General features: G+C 50.9%; 1 protein-coding gene across 1 annotated transcript in view; it reads left to right on the top strand.

The window, feature by feature from the left end:
- Positions 1–21664, top strand: part of LOC141188768 (polyunsaturated fatty acid lipoxygenase ALOX15B-like) — a 68101-nt gene extending 46437 nt beyond the window's left edge. Inside the window, exons 4-16 of the mRNA XM_073661085.1 lie at positions 364–568; positions 853–928; positions 1020–1142; positions 1550–1653; positions 3169–3341; positions 3429–3575; positions 6025–6228; positions 6530–6616; positions 14493–14662; positions 15273–15394; positions 17899–17999; positions 18601–18771; positions 21377–21664. Coding sequence (XP_073517186.1) covers positions 364–568; positions 853–928; positions 1020–1142; positions 1550–1653; positions 3169–3341; positions 3429–3575; positions 6025–6228; positions 6530–6616; positions 14493–14662; positions 15273–15394; positions 17899–17999; positions 18601–18771; positions 21377–21556 — 1863 coding nt within the window. The 3' untranslated portion in view covers positions 21557–21664. The remainder of the gene's footprint in view (positions 1–363; positions 569–852; positions 929–1019; positions 1143–1549; positions 1654–3168; positions 3342–3428; positions 3576–6024; positions 6229–6529; positions 6617–14492; positions 14663–15272; positions 15395–17898; positions 18000–18600; positions 18772–21376) is intronic.
- Positions 21665–24916: the final 3252 nt, after the last annotated feature.

Here is a 24916-nt window from a genome sequence, read left to right on the forward strand (position 1 = left end):
AAACCCTGGACCAAGGTTGACTGGAGATTGTTTAAAAACATTTATCAGCACAAATATAAGGAATTTTCTAGATGTGGGAGGAAGTTACCAGGGAAGGGCTTTAGCTGGCCGCATGTGTCTCTAACTTTCAGGGTTAGGGAATGTGTGCAAAGAGTAGCTGGCTATGTCTATAGAATCAGGAGCTGTTGGGTGTCCACATTAGCCAGTTGACCATGCTATCCCAGGCTGATGTAGATGCTCAATATCGGGGTCATGTCATATGCACATGAAGACTAGATGACTCCACAAACGGATCAGTTGTCTAAAGCCAGTGACCCTTGTGGGATTTATCCTAATGTGGGTCCATGTTTTCTGCCCATCCAGGTGTGTGACTTTGATGTGACTATTAAGGAGGATGTTGGGGCGCTGCTTTCTGTGCGACTCTACAAAGAGACTCACGTGTTCCCAGTTGAGGATGCCTGGTACGGCCGATATGTCCATGTCACCTCCCCCGATGGGAAGCTTGACCACTTTCCTATATACCGGTGGATCTCTGGCCAGACCAATGTGGTAATCCCTCATGGCATAGGTGTGTAATCCTGGTTAGGTAGGACAATACATAATATAAACCTAATTCTCTAATGGGTGGCTCCATCCTGAGACCATATCATGAGCCATAGTCAAACTTCCTGACTTGCTGTGTTGATCCAGAGGGGAAAAACCATAGAATTAAGGCTAAATCAGAGTAAACCTCTGAAAATTGTCCAATTCTGCCAGCTAGTGTGGGCGTTGAGGTGTCCATGCACATAAGTATGGAGCTTGGACACCGTCCCTGCAGGAGGCGCTGCTTAGTGTGACCTGTTTGTGTTTCAGGCAGGATATTATCCTCCAGCAATGTCTGCATTCATCATAGGACAGAAGAGCTGGCGAAGAACAGAGAAGCTTACAAGTAAGTGACGCCATGTACGCCTAACAGCAGGCTGGCTATGGACTATGGGGGTAGCCCAAGAACATGACTGATTCTGATGTTTGATATGCAGGTGGAAGGTGTACGCTCCCGGTTCCCCATACTGCATGGATGCAGACAGCGGTTATGATCTACCAATGAACGAGCAATACTCCACACAAAAGGAAAGCAGCTTCCAGATCACAAAGATCATGGCGTAGGTCTTCAGTGACTCCCAGAACCACTACCTGCACCTTATCCAGCATGTAGCATTGCATGACGGACAGGTGGTCTGCAAGCTTCCATCGCTGGTCATGCATGTATAACATGAGGTCAATCTAAGGATTGTTTTGGTGGAGGGTCCAGGCTGTGTCTGCTCCTTACATGGGATCTATGGTGGCCTCCACTGATCCTTGAGACCCTGATATAAAGGCTTCATGTTGTCACCATCTGGTTTAGTGTCTAATGAAGCCTGAGCCCATTCCCTGGCTGTAGATGGCCGCTCTGGAGAGTGTTTATGACATTGTGAACGATGTCAGACTCTTATATTTTCCTGTCTTGAACCTTTACTGTTTTCTTGTACCCCTGCACTGGAAACATTATTAACTGTCTGTTTTCTTACAGAGGACTGGAAGTAGGAATAAAAGGTTTCACAAAATGCACCGATTCCTGGAGGAACTTAGAAGACATCAAGACCGTGTTTTACTTCAACAGAACCAAAACTTCAGGTGCTCCCCACCCCGAACTCCCTGCTCCTATCCTGGTTTTCTCATTGTATTATCTTAGGTTTATGGGGTTCATAAACCGGAGTCTTGACTTTGCTGCCTCAAGCATACTTTTTATTCATCTTGGACTGTAGCTTGCTCACATCTAGTGACTCGCCCAGGGGGATATGGGGGACTCGGTACCTGGGCCTTTACCTTCTTTGTAGGATGTCACGGCAGTCGGCTCCCGGGCCCGTACCCTGGGGCCACTCTTTAAAAGGGGTTCTGTTAACAGTTTTGTCTCGTGACGCCACCTGTGGTTCCTGGTAATGGGTACCAACGCTGCTGCAGACCTCCGGGGGTGATGGGATGGCAGCTGTGATGTTTCTGCTCCCCACAGGCGCAGCGGGCCCCCAGGGCAGGGTTGATGGAAGGGATGCAGGTGGCCCAGCTGGGCCAGGGAAGAATAACAGACACTCACCCAGGGGATTCGCTTCAGTACCTTTACTGGTGTAGACGGCAGGTACGGTCCAGGGTACTTGATAGGAAGGGTGCACTTCAGGACTCTCCCCAGTGAGTGGGTATAAGGCCTCCTGATCTGTTTCTTCCCCTCTGACGCTTCTGACCAGCCTGAAACTAGGCCTAGCTTCTGTACTTTCCCTCTCCTCACCTGCATGCTTGGTGGTAGTAACTTTCTTATGGACGCTGGGGCCTTCGTGGTTCCTAGTTCTTTAAATGATTTGTAGCTTCAGGTTGATCAGGGGTTTAGAATCCTCCTGGTGTACCGGCTATTCCTACTGGGCCTAGAGGACCCTGTAGGTGTGGACCCGGTGTCCAGCTTGTGTTCTGGGGTGAGCCTAAGATGTTCCTCTGGCCCCGCTCTAGGCCCCCAGGGCTTCAGCACGTGCTTTAGGTCCTGGCTGGCCCTCAGCACAGCAGCTCACATGCTGCTTCTTCACTGATCTCTGTGCCAGCACACACACTGACTGCCTAACTCCACCCTCCAGTATATATACCCCTAACAGGCTCCCTCTGGTGGTATGAGGTGGAAGGGTGGAGGTGTCTGTTTGTAGTGAGGGCCTCTTGTGGAGAAGTTCATCCATGCACCCTTTTTGGGTTCTGTGGTACCGGTGTGTAGCAGGGTGCCGCACTAGCAACAAAAATGCCCACCCTCCTCCCAATCCTCTACAAAACGACACTTCAGCTGCAAAAACTTCAGATCTTTGCTGTAACACTGGAGTTTCACGCCTTAATGGGTCTTCTAAGACCAGAAAAAACTGGGCTTGTGGAAGGCATAAAGGCTTCTTGCCCTAGAAGTTCCCTTCCTTGTGAGTGTTTCATCTCACTCTGGTCACCTGGGTGGTTAAGAACACCAGTCACAAAGTAAACTGGTGGAAATACAGTAATAATGGGGTATTTATGGGTAACTGGTCTTTTTGGTATTTTGCGCCTTGTTTGATCACGTCATGTAATACTGGTAGGAAGATGGTCATCCTGATTCCCCTCCTTTTTTTGATCACTCTTTCTCTCCTCTCCCAGATGAGGTCTCCAGGATCTGGAATGAGGACTCCTTCTTTGGTTACCAGTATCTGAATGGAGTTAACCCAATGCTGATAAAGAAATGCACCCGACTACCGGAGAACTTCCCGGTCAGTAGCAGCATGGTGGCCGCCTCCCTGGGGACCTCCACTGACCTTGAGAAAGAGCTGCAGGTGAGGGGCTGATCACCAAGCGTAATGGCTCTGTAGCTTACAATGAGTCTCCCACTGTGAACTCCATTATTGCCACTGATCTTGCAGAACGGGAATATCTTCTTAATCGACTACAAGATCCTCCAGGGAGTTCCTCCTAATGCGTCAATCAACAAAAAGCCGCAATACCTGACTGCCCCCCTGTGTCTGCTGTGGAAGGACCTCCAGGACCAGCTAGTCCCCATCGCTATTCAGGTAATGGCCACTAACACCAACCTTGCCTCCTAGGGTTACTTTCAGCCTAATTCTTGGCCTCGTACACACCTGACAGTCCTTCACGTCCTTCCAGCACTGTTACTTGTATCTTTGCTCACCTCTCGGCTAGTAAACGCGATGCTAGACGGCCATGCTACTGGGGTAACTTGGTAAATGGCAAGTACAGAAAAATAACTTGGCGCTCAAATGTAGAATAAAGTTCTGCTCTTATGAATTCATTTGTACCTTGAACATTTTCGGTCGTAAAATTAGACCTTCATCAGAAACTCGTGCAACTGAGGTAGGAGAAGGATACAGGAGCTTCAGTTAGGAGGAGGATCCTGGTGATCATTCCAAGTGGCACATGGAGAGTGTATGATCTCACAGACCCTTGATCGCCTCCATGGGGAGCGGGTGGGACCTGAGTGCTGTTCTACAGGAAAGATGGCGCCTATGAGCGCGACGTGCGTCTCTGTAGGGAGCGCTCCCTACAAATGAAGGCAGAACTTTATTCTACATCTGAGTGCCATGTTATCTTTCTGTACTACATATGGGCTGGTCGCTCTACTTGTGCACCAAGAACAGTTATCACAACAGTGCCATAGATTTCTCATTGGTAAATGGCAAGATCCTCAACTCTGCCACATGTTAGATTTGCAAAATGTGACCTGGTTGCAATAACTCGATCACTGGGATGGATAGAAACATTTAATTATATTTTTTCGTGACACTTTATACTTTGTTAATGGTAAATTTCGGTTACGATTTTTATAAATAAATGCAAAATGTATCCGATGTTACAATCTTCTAAATGACCGGTGTTCAAACTTAACAAAATGATCCCTTTTAATCCAGATCATCAGCACCCAATAGTTACTAAATCACATTCCCCTCATGTCAGCTTTATCATAGACCTCCAGGGTCCGCGTGTCCATCCCCCTGTATATACTATATACCCCTGTACATAGAGTCCTAGAATGCTATAGTTGGAGGGGACATCCTGGGTCCTCGTGTCCATCCCCCTGTATATACTATATACCCCTGTACATAGAGACCTAGAATGCTATAGTTGGAGGGGACATCCTGGGTCCTCGTGTCCATCCCCCTGTATATACTATATACCCCTGTACATGGAGTCCTAGAATGCTATAGTTGGAGGGGTCCGCGTGTCCAACCCCTGGCTCAATGCAGGATCCTCTAAACCATCTCGGACAGATGTCTGTCCAGCCTCTGAAGACTTCCATTGAAGGAGACCTCACTACCTCTCGTGGCAGCCTGTTCCACTCATTGATCCCTCACTGTCAGAAAGTGTCTTCTAATATCTAATCTGTATCTTCTCCCTTTCAGTTTCATTCATTGCTTCTAGTATTTGTGCAAATGAGAATAAGGATGATGCACTGACAGGCCTTTAGAGATTTGTACATAGCTATTAAGTCTCCTCTTACTCTTCTTTACAAGCTAAACATTCCCAGGTCTTTCCTTGTAGGACATAGTTTACAGTCCGCTCACCATTCTGGTTGCTTTTCTCTGAACTTGCTCCACTGTTTTGGTGTGATCTAGACGGTATGCTTCTCTTAATACATCCCAGAACACTTTTTTGCCTTTTTCCGGCTGCTGCATCACACTGTTGACTCATGTTCAGTCTGTGATCTATTAGTATACCTGAGTCTTTCACACCTGCTGTTTCTTGGTTCTATTCCTCTTGTTCTGTAGATGGAATTTGTTTTTCTTGCCCAGATGTAGAATCTTTCATTTCTCCCTGTTAAATACCATTGTTCAAGCTTCTCTAGATCCTTCTGAATCATGTCTCTATTGTTAGCTATCCCTCCTAGCTTTGAATTGTCTGTAGATGTGATTAGTTTACCTTCAGTTCCCTTATCTAGATCATTTATAAAAATGTTGCACAACGCTGGGGCCAGGACAGAGCCTTGTGGTCCCCACTTGAAACACTCTGCCAATTGGTTGCACAACCATTAATGACCACTGAGTAGAATCACTGATCCAGTTATGAACCCACCTAACCATAGCCTTGTCAGTCCCATACTTGGTCATAGTATGAGATGCTTTGCTGAAGTCGAGATATAGCATCTACTGCATTTCTGATCCACCCAGTCAGTGATTCCATCATAGAAGGAAAGTAGATTAGTCTGACATGACTTGTTTGCTACAAACCTATGCTGGCTCTGGTGAATTACTGTATTCTTATCAATGTACTTGCTTACATGATTGAGAATTTGTTCAAATATCTTTCCTGATCTAGAAGTAAGGCTCACTGGCCTGTAATTCCTTGGTATAGAAATGCTCACTGGCCTGTCACTTCCTGGCTCCATCTTTCCATCTTTGAAGATGGAGACTACATTTGCCCTTCTTGAGCTTTAGCTGCTCTCCTCCTTTCCCTTGCATGCTTTAAAGCTTTCTAAATGAGGTCCATCTCCTGCTTCCATTACAGTTGGGTCAGACTCCAGGAGAACAGATGCCAATCTTCTTGCCCAGTGACAATGAGTGGGACTGGACCTTGGCCAAGATCTGGGTTCGCAGTGCCGACTTCCAGGTCCACCAGATGGTTTATCATCTGCTCCACACCCATCTCTTTACTGAAGTGTTCAATGTAGCCACTCACCGGCAGCTGCCTGATAACCATCCAGTGTACAAGGTGAGGTCTCCACCCGACTGATGCATGCTCTCCATCTGACATCTTGCTCATGATTTGAGCAGAATTTCATTGGTTCTATGACTCTGATCTTTGAAAACCAATATAGTCTTAATCTGTACAAATTCAGCTGAATCAATTCGTAGCATCCACCCTCACCCATTAGTGGTCACTTCTGTGTGACTATTGCATCATGTTGATGGGAAACATCTGTTGCTTAATCATTTTATTCCTTTGTTACCATCTGTATTGAACCAAGAATTTGACTCTCTACAACCTCCACTTTCTTCCTCTTCTCCCACAGCTTATTATTCCTCATCTACGCTACACGCTGAACATCAATACTCTTGCCAGAAATGTCCTCATTGCTCCTGGAGGGGTCTTTGATCAAGTAAGTCCATGATGTTTGACGCGCCCCTGGGCCTTCATTGCGCGGCATCGCGCGCACGGGGGAGGGCTTACCCGGAGCCGGATCCGATGGGAGTAGTAGTCTCGTGGCGGTGACCCGGTCCGTGCCCAGGGAGTCAAACTGTGTGGCTGAGTATTAGCAGTAGATGTTGGACGACTACGCCACCCGTTGAATGCAGCTATGGAGCTGCCGCTGCAGGGCAGACCGCTGAGGCCGGTGATAGGATTGTGCAGCGTAGATGGTATAACCCCCAACGGGAGGGGTATGGCCTCAGGGCAACAGATGTAGATGACAGTGGTGGTGATGGTGAAGCAAGGAAGCTCAGAGACGTGTGGTGTAGTTTCAAGGCTTTTACTCACAGGTGTTGCTCCGGTCACTTCGGCCAAGAGTGACCACCCAAGCCGTGCTGCGTCCACCAGGTGCGGGACTCGGCCAACTCCCGGGCAGTTCCAGAGCGTGGTCCTGAGCTCCCCTCTCTTCCTTCCTACTGGCCGTTCTCACCAGGGACCCACCTATGTCCGGCTCCCTCGGGCCTTTTGGTGGCGAAACCTGTCCCGGCTTCCCTGACCCTATTCGTGGTCTGCCTTCCTGGTGGATATGGCGAGGGGTCGCGCCAAAACTTGTCCACGACCTCCGGTTCCTGGCTAAGGATGATTAGCCTCTACCAGCTTGGGATCCGGTACCCTTTTCTGCCAACCCTTCACCCTTCTGGTTTACTTCTGGGATCTCAGGGTTCCCTCTTGTCTTGTGTCTCTGGGCCTCTCTTCCTCCTTTTCTCCACTACAGGCCTGGCCCTGGAGCTGGGCCCAGCCGGAGCCACAGCTCCCTGTCAGCCCTCCTGGCTGAACTCTCTCTCAGAACTCACCCTGTCTCTAGATGGTGCCCACCATATATACTCCCTCTGTGTGAGCCCAGGTGACTAGCACCCAATGGGCTCCTACCTCTATGCCCAGAGCCCCTCCCCTATCTGCCCCTACACTACTGGGATGTTCCTCCCCCCTCCCCACTCCAGCCAGGGACAGACGCTGTCGTACCTGCACAACTATTTAGTGGGAGTACCGTTGTTCTGTCCCCCGGAAATGGGGTGAGTGTAGTGCATGCAGCTATCTGAGCTCAGTCCCACACTCCATCCTTACCCGGGAGTGGAATACCACACCTCTGGTTTGAGGTGCAATACCCCTGTAGCAGCAGAATCCTCGGGGTGCTACATTCCCCCCTGGTAAACCACAGCACGTCCTCGGGCTGGAAAAGTGTAAAACATACCAAAACTTACAAACTTTTTTTTTTTTTTTTTTAAAACATACACTAACAGGTAAAACATTATAAAACATTATCAGCAAATATAACATGACAGGTAACTTCTTATATATTATTCTAGCAGTATAAACTTTTGATATAAAACTTTTCCATAATAAACGTTCTTGATCCCTGGCCACCGTGCAACTTGTGACCAGGTAAAGTGCCACAATCACTGATAGAAAAACAGTTCTCCTATAAAACCGGTAGGGGGCGCCTTAAGAAGCGCAACTATTTACAGGATATGGCCGCTCTCAGTCCTCGGCCAGTGGGGATAAGGAATGGCTGCTCACAGTCCTCAGCCTGTGGGGATAAGGAATGGCTGCTCACAGTCCTCAGCCTGTGGGGATAGGGGCACACGGGGAACAATTCACACTAGTCCCGACGGGGAACACACTTTAATTAGCAGTATGACAAATACCCCTACGGGTAACTATATACAGCTTCAGTTTATGCTACTTCCCTTCAGCAGCAGTGTCCTCTCCTTGTCTCCTCCTGAGGGTAGTCTTCAAACCCATCCGGGTCCTCTTGATCTTCCTCATACCGCAGCTCTTCCTCCGTCAACCGGTGCACGTGAAGGGCGTACGGTCCTTTGGCGCACTGATGCCGGGTGAAGGTGACCTCATCACCCAGGTAAAGGTCACGTCCGCGGTGTCCCTCTGGCAGATGGCTCTCGACATCCCTGCGGGTGACACAGACGTCGCCGGGGGTTCTGTGATCCCGGATAAAGCCCCAACCGTGCTCCAGTTGAAACTTTATTACAGTCCCGGTAGTGCGGGGACCGTGGGCCGCACGGGGGTTTCGTCGGGTCCGGCGTTTCTGCTCCGCGCTTTGAACCTGCAGCCGCTCCTCGCGGACCCGCCTCTCTCGCCGTTCTCTGAAGACCTCCAGTTGTTGTTGGCAGCACTCCACACGCTGGGCTGCGGCCGCCCGGGTCTCCTGGGTGAACCCCATGAGATTTTCACCGGTGGGGTCCCATGCGAACTGAGCCTCCTCCAACGGGAGCGGGACGATTTTGGCGGGCGCTGGAGCCGGGATCAGGGGCTCACACAGGGGCTGTTCCCTCCGGAGTCGGGGGTTAATGTACTCCGGGGGCCACTCAAAGGGCTGCCCATCCGGGCAGGTATGCTGCGCAAACAGATCTTCACCCAGGGGCAGCACTGTGGAGGTCGAGGGCGCGGTGGGGGCATCGGCGCCCATATTCACCAGGCCTTGCGACCAGGCCGGTGGCACTCTGAAGGTGAAGGGCACTTTAGAGACAGCAGCGCCCGGGGGTACTCGGCCTTGCGACCAGGCCGGTGGCGTTTCCTGCTTGGCCGCGCTCAGGGTTGAGGCACGTGACGTCACAGGGGGCGTGGCCGCGGCTCCTGCCGCTTGAGGCCTAGTTTGGAGCGGTGGCGGTGCAGCATCGGACACGGTAAGGGGGATTTTGGGCTCTGCGACGGGGAGCTGGGGCAGGCTCACGGCTACTAGGCCTGGGGTGGTGACGTCCCCTTTACCTGCTTCCATCTCTTCAGCTCCTTCCACAGCGTCGTCTCCGGCCTTCGTCCCTCCTGCACCATCCTCAGAGGCAGACAGACTCCTCATCCCGGGTGGCGTCCTTTGCTGGCGGGTTCCAGCCTGCAGGGCCATTTCTCTGCTCCTCGGCCAGCACTTCTTGCTGCACTCGGGCCATCTTCCGAGCCAAGCCCTCCAGCGTGGTCCGTGCATGCTCCCTTTCTCTGGGAAGCTGTGCCAGGATCTCCACCAGGCCTTCTGGGGTGGCGGCCTGCAACAGGCTCCTGACCAGAGGGTCGGTGCTGCCTGACTCTCCCTCCATCTCCGGGTGCGATCTCTCTAGACTCCTCCAGGCTGCACCCATGCTCTCTCTTTTGTTCTGGATCCGCCCATACTGAGGGTGGTCCCGGGGCAACTTGGTGATTGTGAGTCCCAGGGGCAGTCCTCTCACGCTGATGGACATTTCTATCATTGCAGTCTCTGCTGGTGGGGGCGGTTTCCGCTTTTGGCGCCATTCCTGGACCTGGCCCACGATGGGAGGCGGCCTCTTGCCACCCTCTGGCACGCCCATAATGGAGTCCGCTCTGCCAGGGCGGGAAATCGTCTCAGATGGTGGGAATCGTCTCCTTATGGCGGGAAACTCTGTGGATGGCGGGAAAAGGCTGCAGATGGCGGGCAAACGGCGGGAAACTATCCGAGATGGCGTCCGATGGCGGGGACCCTCCGGAATTGGCGGGAGACTCCTTTTTACGGTAGATATAAACTTTTCTTCAGGCACGCAGTACCCGGTAGTTGCAGGCACGAAATCCTGCCGACTACGCCAAAGTTGACGCGCCCCTGGGCCTTCATTGCGCGGCATCGCGCGCACGGGGGAGGGCTTACCCGGAGCCGGATCCGATGGGAGTAGTAGTCTCGTGGCGGTGACCCGGTCCGTGCCCAGGGAGTCAAACTGTGTGGCTGAGTATTAGCAGTAGATGTTGGACGACTACGCCACCCGTTGAATGCAGCTATGGAGCTGCCGCTGCAGGGCAGACCGCTGAGGCCGGTGATAGGATTGTGCAGCGTAGATGGTATAACCCCCAATGGGAGGGGTATGGCCTCAGGGCAACAGATGTAGATGACAGTGGTGGTGAAGCAAGGAAGCTCAGACGTGTGGTGTAGTTTCAAGGCTTTTACTCACAGGTGTTGCTCCGGTCACTTCGGCCAAGAGTGACCACCCAAGCCGTGCTGCGTCCACCAGGTGCGGGACTCGGCCAACTCCCGGGCAGTTCCAGAGCGTGGTCCTGAGCTCCCCTCTCTTCCTTCCTACTGGCCGTCCTCACCAGGGACCCACCTATGTCCGGCTCCCTCGGGCCTTTTGGTGGCGAAACCTGTCCCGGCTTCCCTGACCCTATTCGTGGTCTGCCTTCCTGGTGGATATGGCGAGGGGTCGCGCCAAAACTTGTCCACGACCTCCGGTTCCTGGCTAAGGATGATTAGCCTCTACCAGCTTGGGATCCGGTACCCTTTTCTGCCAACCCTTCACCCTTCTGGTTTACTTCTGGGATCTCAGGGTTCCCTCTTGTCTTGTGTCTCTGGGCCTCTCTTCCTCCTTTTCTCCACTACAGGCCTGGCCCTGGAGCTGGGCCCAGCCGGAGCCACAGCTCCCTGTCAGCCCTCCTGGCTGAACTCTCTCTCAGAACTCACCCTGTCTCTAGATGGTGCCCACCATATATACTCCCTCTGTGTGAGCCCAGGTGACTAGCACCCAATGGGCTCCTACCTCTATGCCCAGAGCCCCTCCCCTATCTGCCCCTACACTACTGGGATGTTCCTCCCCCCTCCCCACTCCAGCCAGGGACAGACGCTGTCGTACCTGCACAACTATTTAGTGGGAGTACCGTTGTTCTGTCCCCCGGAAATGGGGTGAGTGTAGTGCATGCAGCTATCTGAGCTCAGTCCCACACTCCATCCTTACCCGGGAGTGGAATACCACACCTCTGGTTTGAGGTGCAATACCCCTGTAGCAGCCGAATCCTCGGGGTGCTACATGTTGACCTACAAACTGTGGGGTGGGAGCTGGACTGTGACAACCTGCTGGACAGGAGAAGAATGCTGTCACTAGTAATGGCTGTTGCTGTAAAAGTGCATGTGTCTTTATGGGGTGTCCTAAACTGATATCAGACATCTGCCCTGAGATCAAAGCAAAAAAACCTCCATTATTGTAGGTTGGGATAAGGGTAGCTCACTAGACGAGCGTCCCTAAAGATGGGTGGTAAACTCTGGAAGGAGTCCTCACTCCCTCATGGCTTGTGTAGCTGAGTAACGTAACACTTCAATAGTGGACCGGACCTCCATGAGGGACCACATCTAACCCTGAGGATATAGGCTTGTACAAGTAGCTGTCCAGCTTGTATTCACGTTCCTTCTGGTTTGGCCTCTGGATATCGTTGCTTGTGTCTGGTCTGGTGAATCTGCTTTTAGATTGTCAATGGTTTCATCTATGGTTGCTTCTTTCTACTTGGTGTTGGCCAACAATTTTTCTCTCTGCGTGTGCGTACACCCTCCTCGCCCAATGCTCCTAATCTGAGCAAACCTGTGCAGAATCTACTCGTGCTGTAGGATGGACAGTCTTTCTGGAAGATGCCTCATAGCTCTCTGGATCTGTTAGGCTGTAGATATTAATATGGGTTTGGAAGCTTTTAGTTTCAGTAGAATAATAAATTGAATAGGCCTGTGCATCCCCATCAGCACCTTCAGTAATTATCACTAGCTAAGATGAATACACTTTAGGAGGACTGGGGTAATATATAACCAGGTAAGTAATCCATGAAGTAAATGTCAAATAAGATCAAATGGTCCTAATCTGAGATGATCAAAGCTCTAATGCCTTGTTAATGATTTTATAGAGCCAGCGGCCCAAGCCCTAAATAGTATAAGAACTGGACCAGTCTGTGGTCCGCTTTATATGGCCGTTTGACTGCACCCTTAGTGATACTGGCCTCGTACACACCAGTCATGGTGATCAAAATGTGATCCACTCCATTTGAGGCGAGTGGCTCTCCTCCATTTTTACCAGGAAATTCTATTGAATGTCTTTAATGCTCAGGGGTATTGCCAGACCCAGGAGCACAATGACCCCCAAGATGTAGAAATTAAAATGACCTCCTTGCCTTGCTCACTGTCCAGTCATCTGTCACATCTCCAGCCCCATGTTCTCTAGTCTAGGACTTCCAGCTGCATGTGTGGCGCGCCTGAGGGTTCAGTTGCCACAGAGGTACTGCACCTCACCCAGAGGTGTGGGGTCTCCCTTCTCTCAGGTAAGGATGGAGTACTGCCCAGGACCCCAACACCTGCACTCAACACTACACTACTCTAGGCCGGCTGGAAGGGCAAGATGCACTGCTGCGCTGCTGAGCCCGGTCCCTGGCTGGAGTGGGGGGAACCATGTAGTGGGTGTGGGTGGAGGATGCAGAATAGGGGAGCACTTGAAGAGATGCGTATATATTTTATTTAGAGTAGCGGTATGAAGGGAGAGAGTGAGAGGATGGAAGGGAGCAGATGCTCTTCAGGAGGCAGGCTCGGCCTGTCATGCCCAAGACTGAGAGGAGTGGGAGGAAGGCTCCAGGAACTGAAGGGATCCCAGGGGGTACGGTGAGTGCAGGACGGCACCCGTATGCCCAAATCTGCCAGGCAGTAGAGGGATCAGGCCGCAAGAAGGGAACCGGCTCCTGGACTAGCCGAGTTACTTTAGGTCTCAGCTAGAAAACCGGAGGCTTTTGCATTTGCCACATTAGCATCTAAGCCGCCGAGAAGGGCACCAAGCAAGGTCCGGGAACTCCAAGTTGCCCAGAGGGATCTCAAGATACCTGATCGGGACTTTGTGGCGAGGCGGAGGGCAGGAGGGAGAGACCCAGCGCGGGAAGTCCGCTAAGAAACGAACGTACAGAGAGGGGTCCCGTTAAGTGCTCTTGAGATACTTGAGGGAGTGCTGAACCCCTGTGTGGTGAACGCAGTGTGACGTGGGAGACGGTCACCTGTATATTGCCACCTGAGGAACCTAAATAACTGAGTAAACTCAGATGACTGCACCCTACTGTTTGTCAGTTATTTCTACCACGCTACCGCTCCTGCACTACAACACCCAGCATCACCATCTGCACCTACACTGCCCTGGAGCTGTGCTCTGCCTGTGAAGAGCCGCATCAACCAAGCTGCCCTAACATCTGCTCCAGAGGACCTGCTCCGCAGTGCTGGTACCCATTACCGGGAACCACAGGTGGCGTCACGAGACAAAACCGTTTATCATCCCTTCAAGCAACAACCCCTTTTTAAGTGACTCCAGGGTACGGGCCCGGGAGCCGACCGCCGTGACATCCAAAGAAGGCAAAGGCCCGGCTACAGAGTCCCCCATATCCCCCTGGGCAATTCACATGTAGGCCCCAAAACATCTGCAGTGACCTCTATGGCTGATGTGAGTTTGAGGACCAGGTGAGAAATGGCTGGGGAGCTGGAAAGGTGTGAGGATGTATGTAAAATGTATTCCTCCCCCTGTGGTGGTCCCGCTTAACTGTTTGCATGCTGTCACACGCCTGTGGATTGGTTGGCCTATTTATGACTGAACCTTCAGGCCGGCACACTGGTTAAGATCACAACTTCAGGTTCCTCTAGAAACCTTGGTGGCCCATTCTGTGTTCGCAGGTGTTCAGTCTTCACTTTGCTCAGAAGCATAACGCAAGTTCTTCCTTGAGGTCTAGCGGCGCCATCATTACCTCATTATTCCGTCTCTTGCTTGTAGTTGGTTTTGGGAAGTCTTTCTGTAGATTAACCTGTACATGATCAGATCTAAATGAGTGTTTTTTTTCTTTGGCATAAACTGATGGAGATCTACCTCTCATCTCCTTGACGCCATCCTGAGTCTATGTAGGTGACCCAATCATGGGCAGAGCCTGGGAACTGCATCGGACACTTGGGCCCTGGGTTATTTCTATAAACTCGGGGCCACCTGCTGTATATTGACCTGATCTCAATAGGATTTATGAGATTGTGAAGCTTTCATGTCCCACCTTCTTTCCGTTTCATCTAGAATACGGCGCTCTGTACAAACTCTATACATGTATTACTGGAGAAGGCAATGCAGGAGGTGACGTACAGCGGCCTCTGTCTGCCTGACGACATCCAGGCCCGAGGATTGGAGTCCATTCCCAATTACTACTACAGAGATGATGGGCAGATGATCTGGGAGGCGTTGGAGAGGTGACGTGTTCATGACCATGTCCACTCTGGATGGGAATCTGCTTCTCTTGGGGCCTTATATACTAGCGGTCTTTGAAACTTTCCTAGCAATTGTCTAAGGGGTAAGGTTTCTCCTGGTGAACGGTGGCACGCCAGTATGAGGAGACTTAAACATCTGCAGATTTAATGTCCCAAGAGGAACATTCAAAACTGTCTCCAGAGAGCAAGAGAACTTGAAACTCTAGGGCCACCTGTTGAAAGCAGCGATCCTACAAGTCATTATCAACCCTTTATCCCAAGTAACATTTCAAGCCTTGTTAAAGGCCAAATCAGAATCTCAATCTTTAGACCCCATTCCTGGGTATTACCCCCTCATCAGTACAAAATGAGAAATGATTTGACTGATCTAAAGGGTAAGGTTTCTCCTTGGGAGTTTGTGTTCTCTCCCACTTGGGTCTAGACAAAGTTTCGTACTAAGCCCACCGGCAAGAATGACAACCGTGGTTAATACTGTACCTGCATGATGGGACCATATTGTGCCAGGTGTATAGTGGCGTCATGTCATCTATAGGATCAAGGAGAGCCTGGAGATGAATTGCTGATCTAATCTTCATCTCTTCTCTCCTTCCAGCTTTGTATCCGGCATTGTGCAGTATTATTATAAGAGTGACGAGGCTGTGAGGACAGATCCAGAACTGCAGGCCTGGGTGGCCGAGATCTACGAGAAGGGCTTCCTGAAACGTGACTCCTCAGGTACGACCATCGTAATGTCACAGGACTTCACTCGGTTGTATCTTCCCTTCATTGTCCACTGCTGTACATGGATGACGACAGCGACACCTTCTCAGGTCAAGGAGACCTCAGACCTGACTGTAGATGTTACTGAACTACAAGACCTGACGATGCTTGAAGGGGCTTATAGATTATCCAGGGCTTTTCCCTATGGGGCAACGCGCTGATCAGCAGGCTGTGACCCTGACTCTAGTGATGTCCGGTGTCTGTAACGTGTAGACAAACATGGAATTGCTGACAATGTGAACCTACATCAATGACGACAGGCGTTGTCTATATTGCAGTTTCCATAGCTGCACAGTTCCTACCTGATCTGAATGAGCAGCTGCACAGTGCCATCAGGGCTGGAGCAGAGCATTAAGGAAATGGTCAGGGGTTGGCAGCACCATGCAACCAATGTCCTTTTTAAATTTATTTTGCCTTTAGGAATATTGTGTAGCAAACATGACTATAGCTGTCCAAGATGACACGTGCTGCACACTAAAATGGCTGTAAAACGTCCTCCTGGATCCAGACAGCTCAGCACCGTGCACGGCTTACACTGGCTGCAGATGTGTCGGCCAGGATAACGGTCTCCATATATACCGCCTGAGGCTGCGGAGGCCAGTGACTGGCTGTATATATCGTAGCCTGGATGCCCCATGTGTGAACAGTGGTATTGGCAGCATGGCTGGAGCCAGAAGGGCGTTGGCTCACACTCCATATATTGCTGCAGCTTCCTTATATTAGGACCATGTCATGAGCTTGTGTAGCACCCTGAGGATTCGGCTGCTACAGGGGTATTGCACCTCAACCCAGAGGTGTGATATTCCACTCCCGGGTAAGGATGGAGAGTGGAACTGAGCTCGGTAGGCTGCATGCACTACACACATCCCATTTCCGAGGAACAGGCCGACGGTACTCCCACTTAGAAATGTGCAGGTACGACCGAGTCTGTTCCTGGCTGGAGTGGGAGGGGGGTGGTACATCCCAAGTAGTGTAGGGGCAGATAGGGGGAGCAGCCTGGGTAAAGATAGGAGCTCATTGGGTGCTGGTCACCTGAGCTCACACACAGAGGGTGTATATAAGGTGGGCACCAACTAAGATCAGGGTCAGATGCAGAGGACAAGTCAGATGCAGAGAGTCAGTCAGCTGCAGAGAACAAGTCAGGAGCAGAGGAGAGAAGAAAGACCCAGAGTGAGAGAGGAGAAAAGAGAGAGACCCAGAGCACAGAAGAGAAGGACTCTGAGATCCCAACTAAAAGCACCGGGTGAAGAGTCGGCATCAGGGTACCGGAACCCAAGCTGGTGGGGGTAAAAACATTCCCCAGCCAGAGACCGGAGACCGTGGGCAGCGTCTGCCACGGTCACCCATCACATCCACCCCGAAGGCACACCACATGAAGGGTCAGGGAACCCAGGGCCAAGGGTGTCCCAACAGAAGGCCCGAGGGAGCTGGACCTAGGTGGATTACTGGTGGGGACGGCCAGAGAACGGGACAGAAAGAGAGCTCAGGGCCACGCTCCGGACTTGTTTGGGGGTTGGCTGGATCCAGGACCTGGTGGACGCAGCACGGCTCGGGTGGTCACTAGCAGCTGGAGTGACCAGTACAACATCTGCAGTAAGTAAACACCCTTAACTGCACAACCCGACTCTGTCTTCACTGCCGTCTGCACTACACCACCACAACCCCCATCCTCTGCGCCTGTCCCCTCTGAGGCTATACCCCTCCCGTTGGGGGTTATCCCACCAAGCTGCGCACCCACCATCAGCCTCAGCGGACCCTGCTGCAGCGGCGGCCACAGTGACCGCATCACAACGGGTGGCGTAGTCGACACAAGAGAACTCTTAATAACATCTGTAGGACTGCCACATAACACTGAGCTTGACGCCCTGGGCACGGGCCGGGTCACAGCCGCTCGGAGACTACAACCCCCCATCTGATCCGGTGCCGGGTATTCCCCTCAAAAAGGAATATGTCCCAGGGGGCGCGTCACTTGCACCCTCTCGTTATATTAATATTATGTGGAAATGCATTAAACAATTGCTACCACCAGACCGAGAGAAACCATCATTATACATGGACCCGGCAAGCTGCATCTCCAATGGCCGATCCCTCTCTCTCCATAACATAAGCTGCTGAGGGGTCTGGAGGGGCTCTCTCATACAGGAGAGCTTGGCCAAGCAGAGGACTCCTTCCGATGACAGTCGCTGTCTCTCCAGACTTCCTCAGGGTTCCAGCTTTTCTGCAGTCTCTTCCCTTCTGGCTCCACTGAGCTGTCTCTATAGTGAACAGTCATTACAAGAGTGTAAAAGGGTTCAGCACCTAAATGCTGAGGGCAAGTGAAGGGAAGAGACCTGTACCCGTATTCTATGGATCAGGTCGGCCATTCTATAGCAACTGGTGGACCTGGCCTCCTCTGCTCTCCTGAATATAAATCTCACTTACTCTAACACTAACTTCTTGCCCATTCCTTCCTCCACCAGGAATCCCATCATCCCTGGAGACTGTGTCCTCGCTGGTAAAATACCTGACCATGGTGGTCTTCAGATGCTCTGCTCAGCACGCAGCGGTCAATAGTGGTCAGGTGAGTGGAGAAATATTCCCGCATGAGTGAAATCCGCTCTTTCCTTTTGAACTCCAAATATTAAAGTGGTCTTGGGGGAAATCTGACAATACGACCTTGAGGGAGTACAAATGCTGATTTCTGGTGCATTTCTATACTATCACTAACCAAAAAACTTTACGATAGATGTAACCAATAGGAAATTACTTTCTTAAACAAATATTAAATGTCCCCGTCCCCCCCCCCCCCCCTCAGTGTTAACTAATCACTGAGACAAGATGGGGTCTGTTCTCGCATGATGCTCGGTTTTCTGGTGTCCTGTAGGGTGCCCCCCTCAAGGCTCTTGTTCCACCAGACTCCATTGGTGGCTTTCTGCTCATACATGCAGGTTACTAACCCTCAACAACACCCTACTCCTTCACTGCAAGCATCATTGATCAGATGCGGCTGACACTGGACATACTGAGCTTTCTGATTCTTTGGATACTGTCCCATATATCGTGGAAACAGACTAATGATCCCTCTGCGACAGGTCATTGCAGCCAATGACTTGGGTGATTAGCCACACAGGTGACAAAGCTTTGCCTATCTGACAATGGCCTTGTTCGTTTTTCCTCTGCAGTTTGACTTCTATTCCTGGATGCCCAATGGACCAACATCTATGAAGAGCCCCCCTCCCACAGCCAAAGGGACCACCACATTACAGACTATCCTGGATTCCCTGCCTGATGTCAATACAACTGCTATTGGAATAGTTGCTGTGTGGCAGCTGAGTAAGGAGCCCAATGACCGGGTGAGTATCTACCAGCATCTTAAGCAGCCCTCCATGACCGTACCACAGGAGGTTGACTACACACCCTAAAGGTTAAATGCCTCCATTACCCAGCCCTTCCTGTCCCTGTGGGGCATGAAGGTTGCCTACCTAAGGCCTGGATCAGTGAGTATTGGCAAAGATATAATGCTTGCTGAAGGCCATCATCTTACCTTGTGCATCGAGCGGCTCAGGTCTCCTCGACTCCGGACCTAGCATCTCTCCATTTCCATGAGATGGTTCCTTCTTTTCTGGCTTCGTCAGCATATCCATCGGAGTAGTTGGAGCTACCTCAAAGGATGTAAAGGGAGAAACGTTCTAGTCATCCAATGGCTGAGTAGGAGGGAGAAGTGTATCCTACATGGAGTAGTACACCCATGAATGGATCCTGGAAAGGTCAAAGTATGACTCCCTCCAATCTCCCTACACATAGCATCCCTTCCATCCAAGGTCCTGCAGTAGTTCATATTCTTTAGCTTCTTCTGATGAATGTCACTTCAGTTGTTCCAGATAAAGGACTTGGTCACTATTCCCATCTTTCTAATGAATAAACCAAAATGAACCTGCAGGATGCCAGTGAACTGAAAACCACTCCATCTTGTATCATCTGTAGGTCACAAATGGAGTCCATAACTATTCCATTAATGATGCAAGACTTCATGTCTACAATAGATGCATATTCTCCCATCCCCGTTCTTCCATTCTACTGAATGATGGACCTGCAGGTATTGTAGTACTCACATGTCCAACCCATGTGGACTATATGGGGGCTGAGGAAATTCCAGAGCCTGCTTAACCTAAGCATCATACCCTGACTAGAAGACTCTCTCTTCTCATGGCTCCCGTAAGCTGAGGTCTTCAAAGATCTTTGTCTAAAGTTAAGAATCTGAATTGTACATTTTTGGTGAGGCATCAGTTTCTAGTAATGACGAATGGCGGCAGGAGAAGGTGCTATGGCGGCTCATTGTCTGAGGTCATGTTCCCTAGAAGGATAGAAGTCAATAGCTTGAAGCTGTCTAGGGGTCCTTCAGCTGCAATGTGATTAATACAACAGATGTGATAAAATAAAATGCCCATGTCATGATATTCAGAGCACAGCGCCCATCTGACATCTGGGGGAGCAGGGAGAGGCACAAAACAGAGGTACGGTTATCAGGAGCCAAAAATTCTGGGCAAATGCACATCTGCCTGAGCTAAGAAGATCCAAGGAAAAGTAGACCTGAAGACTTTCTATAGCGCACCCCCTTCCCCCAACCACCTTCTGGATATTAACAAAGTGGATGGTTTTCTCATTTGCCAAAGATCTCAAGTCTGAGACTCTTGGACGGAATAGACATTGCCACTCTGGCACACAAATGGGCCTTCAACTTGGCTTATGCCTCCCACCAAGATCCCACCTCTTGCAAAGATCTAACATAAAGTAGGTGTGGAAGTGAGTGGCCCTAGAGGAGCAATGATAAAGGTGGCGGCTCAGCCTATTAACAGCTTAAAGAAGTTGTCCACTACTTAAGGAACCCACAGCCCAGTATCCCAGGAACGCAGAAGTGAGTCGTCCCCTGCTGCAGCCGGAATGTGACCTCAGCGGGTGTCAGAACCGGCTGCAGTCGGGTGACGTGATACCTGTGAGCGGCCAGTGATGAGGCAAGAAGGACACGGCAAGGTATTTACCAATGTCTTATAATCACTGGGTTAATACGTTAGGGGAACTCTTAAGAAGCAGTGGAGAACTCCTCCTCCTTCAGATCTGCGGTCTACTAGAGTCTTCACTATTAGTGATGAGCGATGCTCGTTTAACCTTTTTTTTGCCAAGCACACCCGGGTGCTTTCCGAGTATCTTCAGCGTGCTCGTATATTAGGTTTGAGTCTGTCTGCATGAGTTATGACTGTTAGACAGCCTCAAAACATGAGGATACCCTAACAAACGGCAATCCCTGCATGTGTTGAGGCTGTCTAACAATCATAAATCCTGCAGGGACTGTAACATAATATATGAGCACGCTGAAGATACTTGGAAAGTGCTCGGCAAAAGGGTTAAACGAGCTCGCTCATCACTATAGACTATCTAGGTCCCATGTCTTTTTCCATCCAAATCCAGGCACTCTGGCAGAATAGCTTCTGAATTCTAAAGGCTAGAGATGTCCGATGTGGCCATTCCTGCTGTTTGGGAGTAAATGACAAAACTACCTTCTGTGAAGCATCGTGAATACAGGGGTAATCTTTGGGGGGGCATCTTGTGGCACAACGAGAGCTCTGGCGGTCCTGGCCTGAGAAGGTGAGCGCTCTCATCAAGCAGCAGCCACATGGTCTCCAGACCTTCTCCAAGCTATTATCTGAGGCTTCTCCTGTGGTGCTGTCATTGAGGCCGACTAGAGGAAATAGAATTGGTCTTACCTGTAATTTGAGTTCTAGGGAAACGCATTATGGAGGTTTCCTATCTAAGTAAATTGCGGCATTGATGCCAGTCTGGTTATTGACTGTTTCCTATCTTGGGGTGGGATTACCACTCTATGGAGGGCTTCCTAGAAACCCAATTGTAATGTAGGGTTTGTCTTACTGATATTCTCCTCACTTTGTGTTCTCTTCTTAGAGACCTCTTGGCCGTTACCCTGACGAGCACTTTATTGAGGAAACTCCTCAGAAATTCATTCGAGAATTCCAGGAGAAACTTGCTGAGATATCCATGTCAATTAATGAGATGGACCAGAGCCGACGCGTGTCCTACCTGTACCTGGACCCCAAGGAGATTGAGAACAGCGTCTCCATTTAACATCAAGGCTTCATCTTTACCTCCATTGTAGCCTGGACTCTCCGGCCCTTTTGTCCTTGTGTGGTAAAGCACTGGGGATGATTGTAGACACGAACTGGAAAATAAAATATTCAATTTACAGCAAATGTTGTTCCCGTGTGATCTCTACTTGCAATTGTGAACAATTATAGGAGGCACTCGCCAAAATTATCTTCCCGCAGACTTTCTTCCTCCCACAAAAATAATCTGGAAGGATTCGAACCCATGACCTCCCCATTCTAGCGCCCTGATGCTCATAACCTTCTGTATGTTTAAGGGAAAACTGCAATGGCTTTAATATGTGACTCTTGGGATGTCCCTTACTGAACAGTTCAGGGACTGTTGACCTAGCTTGTGTAGTTTTTGTACTGTCTTAAGAAGCTGTTCACATGAGGCAGCACAATTCATCAAGGTGTCTGCCAAAATTCTGGGGTAAAATACCTTGAAACGTCAGCTGTTTCCACCACTCCTGGCCTGATCCTCCGACTGTAAATATGCTGGGGCATGACCACATACAGCTGATTCATGGCTTATGCCCTGACTGGAGTAACCTTTCTGGCAGTGGCAGATGCATCAGATTCGGTCACCGGCTCACACCTCTTAATGACTTGTCCACTATTGTAAGATGCCCCAGATTAAGATCGGTGTACAAAATGTCAGACTTAATGAATTGGAGCCTTGATCCACAACAATGAAATGACCCTCCCCGCCACAGATGACTGGCTGAGGGATGATGGAGAGACCACCCTTGGGCCTCATTCAGACATCAGTTCTTGGTGGCTTTCATGGATGGAACATGTCCCATTGTAATCTAGATCCATCTCTGACTTATTGAGGAGCTTTCCGATGGTCGAGGCAGAAATTATTCTAGGGGGGAGAAGGCAGTTAAACTGGTTTGGGGCTATAGGGTGAGTGACTCCCAGGGAGACCTCGGCTGGGTGCAGACCCCTCTGTTGTAGAATAGCACTCTGGGGTTGGTCTTCAGGAAGACTCCGCTGGCCGGTCATGAATAAAAGAATAATACATTCAAAGATCTAAAGATCAAATAATTTATTGTCTTTTATACATATACACCCCGAAAGCACCACTCGTCTTCTGGTATCTTCAAAGGTTTTTTCCGCTGCTCCCATCATTCTCCAGCAAAGTGACCTGTCCAGAGAGCCAGTGTTTCATGGAGCTGCGCGGAGGTTCCTTTACAAGTCTGAGCCTCGTTCTCCTGTCGTGGACTCGCCTTGCGCCCATGTGAGGTACCTTCCGGATAGTCAGAACCTGCACTCACAAGATGGAGCAGGGGGACTGGAGTGGCGCTGAAAAAAACCCCTGAAGACTCTGGAGGGTGAGTGCGTGACTGGGGTATTAGATATAAAGCGCCACTCCAGCGCTGGAAAACACCACTGGAGTGGTGCTGCAATCAATGACCCTCACCCCAATTGGACTTTTCAACACATTTTGGCTGTAATGTGCGCAGCTCTTGATATTCACTGTCATATGGCTGCTAAGGCCGCTGTTTCTTTGCCCGGTTATAAGCATAAAGGCAGCGTCATTAAAAGCTCTGACTGCAGACTTGTGACTCCTCATGACTCGCCCAGGGGATGGGGACGACTCGGTACCCGGGCCTTTGGCTGGTTTGGGGATGTCGCGGTGGTCGGCTCCCGGGCCTGTTCCCTGGGGTCACTCTTGAAAAAGGATTGGAACTTGGATAGAAATAAAAATAAAGTAAATGGTTTGTGACGCCACCTGTGGTACCTGGTAAGGATTACCAGCACTGCTGCAGACCTCCAGGGGGTGATGGGATGGCAGCTGGGATGTTTATGCTCCCCACAGGTGGAGCGGGCCCCCGGGGCAGTGTGGAGTTTGGGGGGTAGTGATGCTGGGACTTGTAGTGCCGAGGGAGAGAAGGCGCAGCTGAAATAACTGACGGAGGCAGTGCAGTCATCCAAGTTTTTACACAGTTCTTATGTAAGTTCCTCAGGTACATCGCGGGTGTCGGCCTCCCACGTCACGCTGCGTTCACTAGACCCGGGGTTCAGCTTCTCCTCAGGTAGGTTAGGAGCACCTGACGGAACCCCGCTTTCTCGTGTTCCTCTCTAGACCGTCTTCACGCTGGGTCTTCTCCCTCCTGCCCTGCGCTTCCCCACTCAGTCCCGCTCGGGTGCTCTGAAGTCCCTCTGGGCAACCTGGAGTTCCCGGACCTGCTTGACCCTAACGGTGACTAAGGTGAGGTTGTGGCAACTGCACCATAAAAGTGAGAAGCCTCTGGTTTTTCCAGCCGAGACCTGGAGTAACAAGGCTGGTCCAGGGGCCGGTCCCCTTCTTGCGGCCTGATCTCTCTGACCCCTGGCAGATTTGGGGAGTACGGGTGCCGTCCTGCACTCGCCGTTCCCCCTGGGATCCCTTCTATAGAACGGAGCCTACTCCCTGCTCCCCTCCTGGGCCTCTATCACTAGGCCCTACTTGTGGAGCAGAGCTCCTAACGACACTCTGCTCCCTGACTGTTCTCACTGACTAATCTTCTTCTGTCCTGCTACCCTAAGATGGCTTCCCTTTATATACCTCCTATTATGGTGCTCCCCTACTCTACTTCCTCCACCCACACCCACTACTGGTTCCCCCTACCTTTGGTTCCCCCCCACTCCAGCCAGGGTCAAGGCTCAGCAGAAACACTGCATCTTGCCCCTCCTGCTGGTCTGGAGTAGTGAGAGAAGGAGATGACGCGCCCCCTGGGACATATTCCTTTTTGAGGGGAATACCCGGCACCGGATCAGATGGGGGATTGTAGTCTCCGAGCGGCTGTGACCCGGCCCGTGCCCAGGGCGTCAAGCTCAGTGTTATGTGGCAGTCCTACAGATGTTATTAAGAGTTCTTTTGTGTCGACTACGCCACCCGTTGTGATGCGGTCACTGTGGCCGCCGCTGCAGCAGGGTCCGCTGAGGCTGATGGTGGGTGCGCAGCTTGGTGGGATAACCCCCAACGGGAGGGGTATAGCCTCAGAGGGGACAGGTGCAGAGGATGGGGGTTGTGGTGGTGTAGTGCAGACGGCAGTGAAGACAGAGTCGGGTTGTGCAGTTAAGGGTGTTTACTTACTGCAGATGTTGTGCTGGTCACTCCAGCTTCGAGTGACCACCCGAGCCGTGCTGCGTCCACCAGGTCCTGGATCCAGCCAACCCCCAAACAAGTCCGGAGCGTGTCCCTGAGCTCTCTTTCTGTCCCGTTCTCTGGCCGTCCCCACCAGTGATCCACCTAGGTCCAGCTCCCTCGGGCCTTCTGTTGGGACACCCTTGGCCCTGGGTTCCCTGACCCTTCATGTGGTGTGCCTTCGGGGTGGATGTGATGGGTGACCGT

This window comes from Phyllobates terribilis, unplaced genomic scaffold (genome assembly GCF_046119375.1).
Source record: "Phyllobates terribilis strain yellow unplaced genomic scaffold, ASM4611937v1 Scaffold_2__4_contigs__length_985480577, whole genome shotgun sequence".
Taxonomy (NCBI): domain Eukaryota; kingdom Metazoa; phylum Chordata; class Amphibia; order Anura; family Dendrobatidae; genus Phyllobates; species Phyllobates terribilis.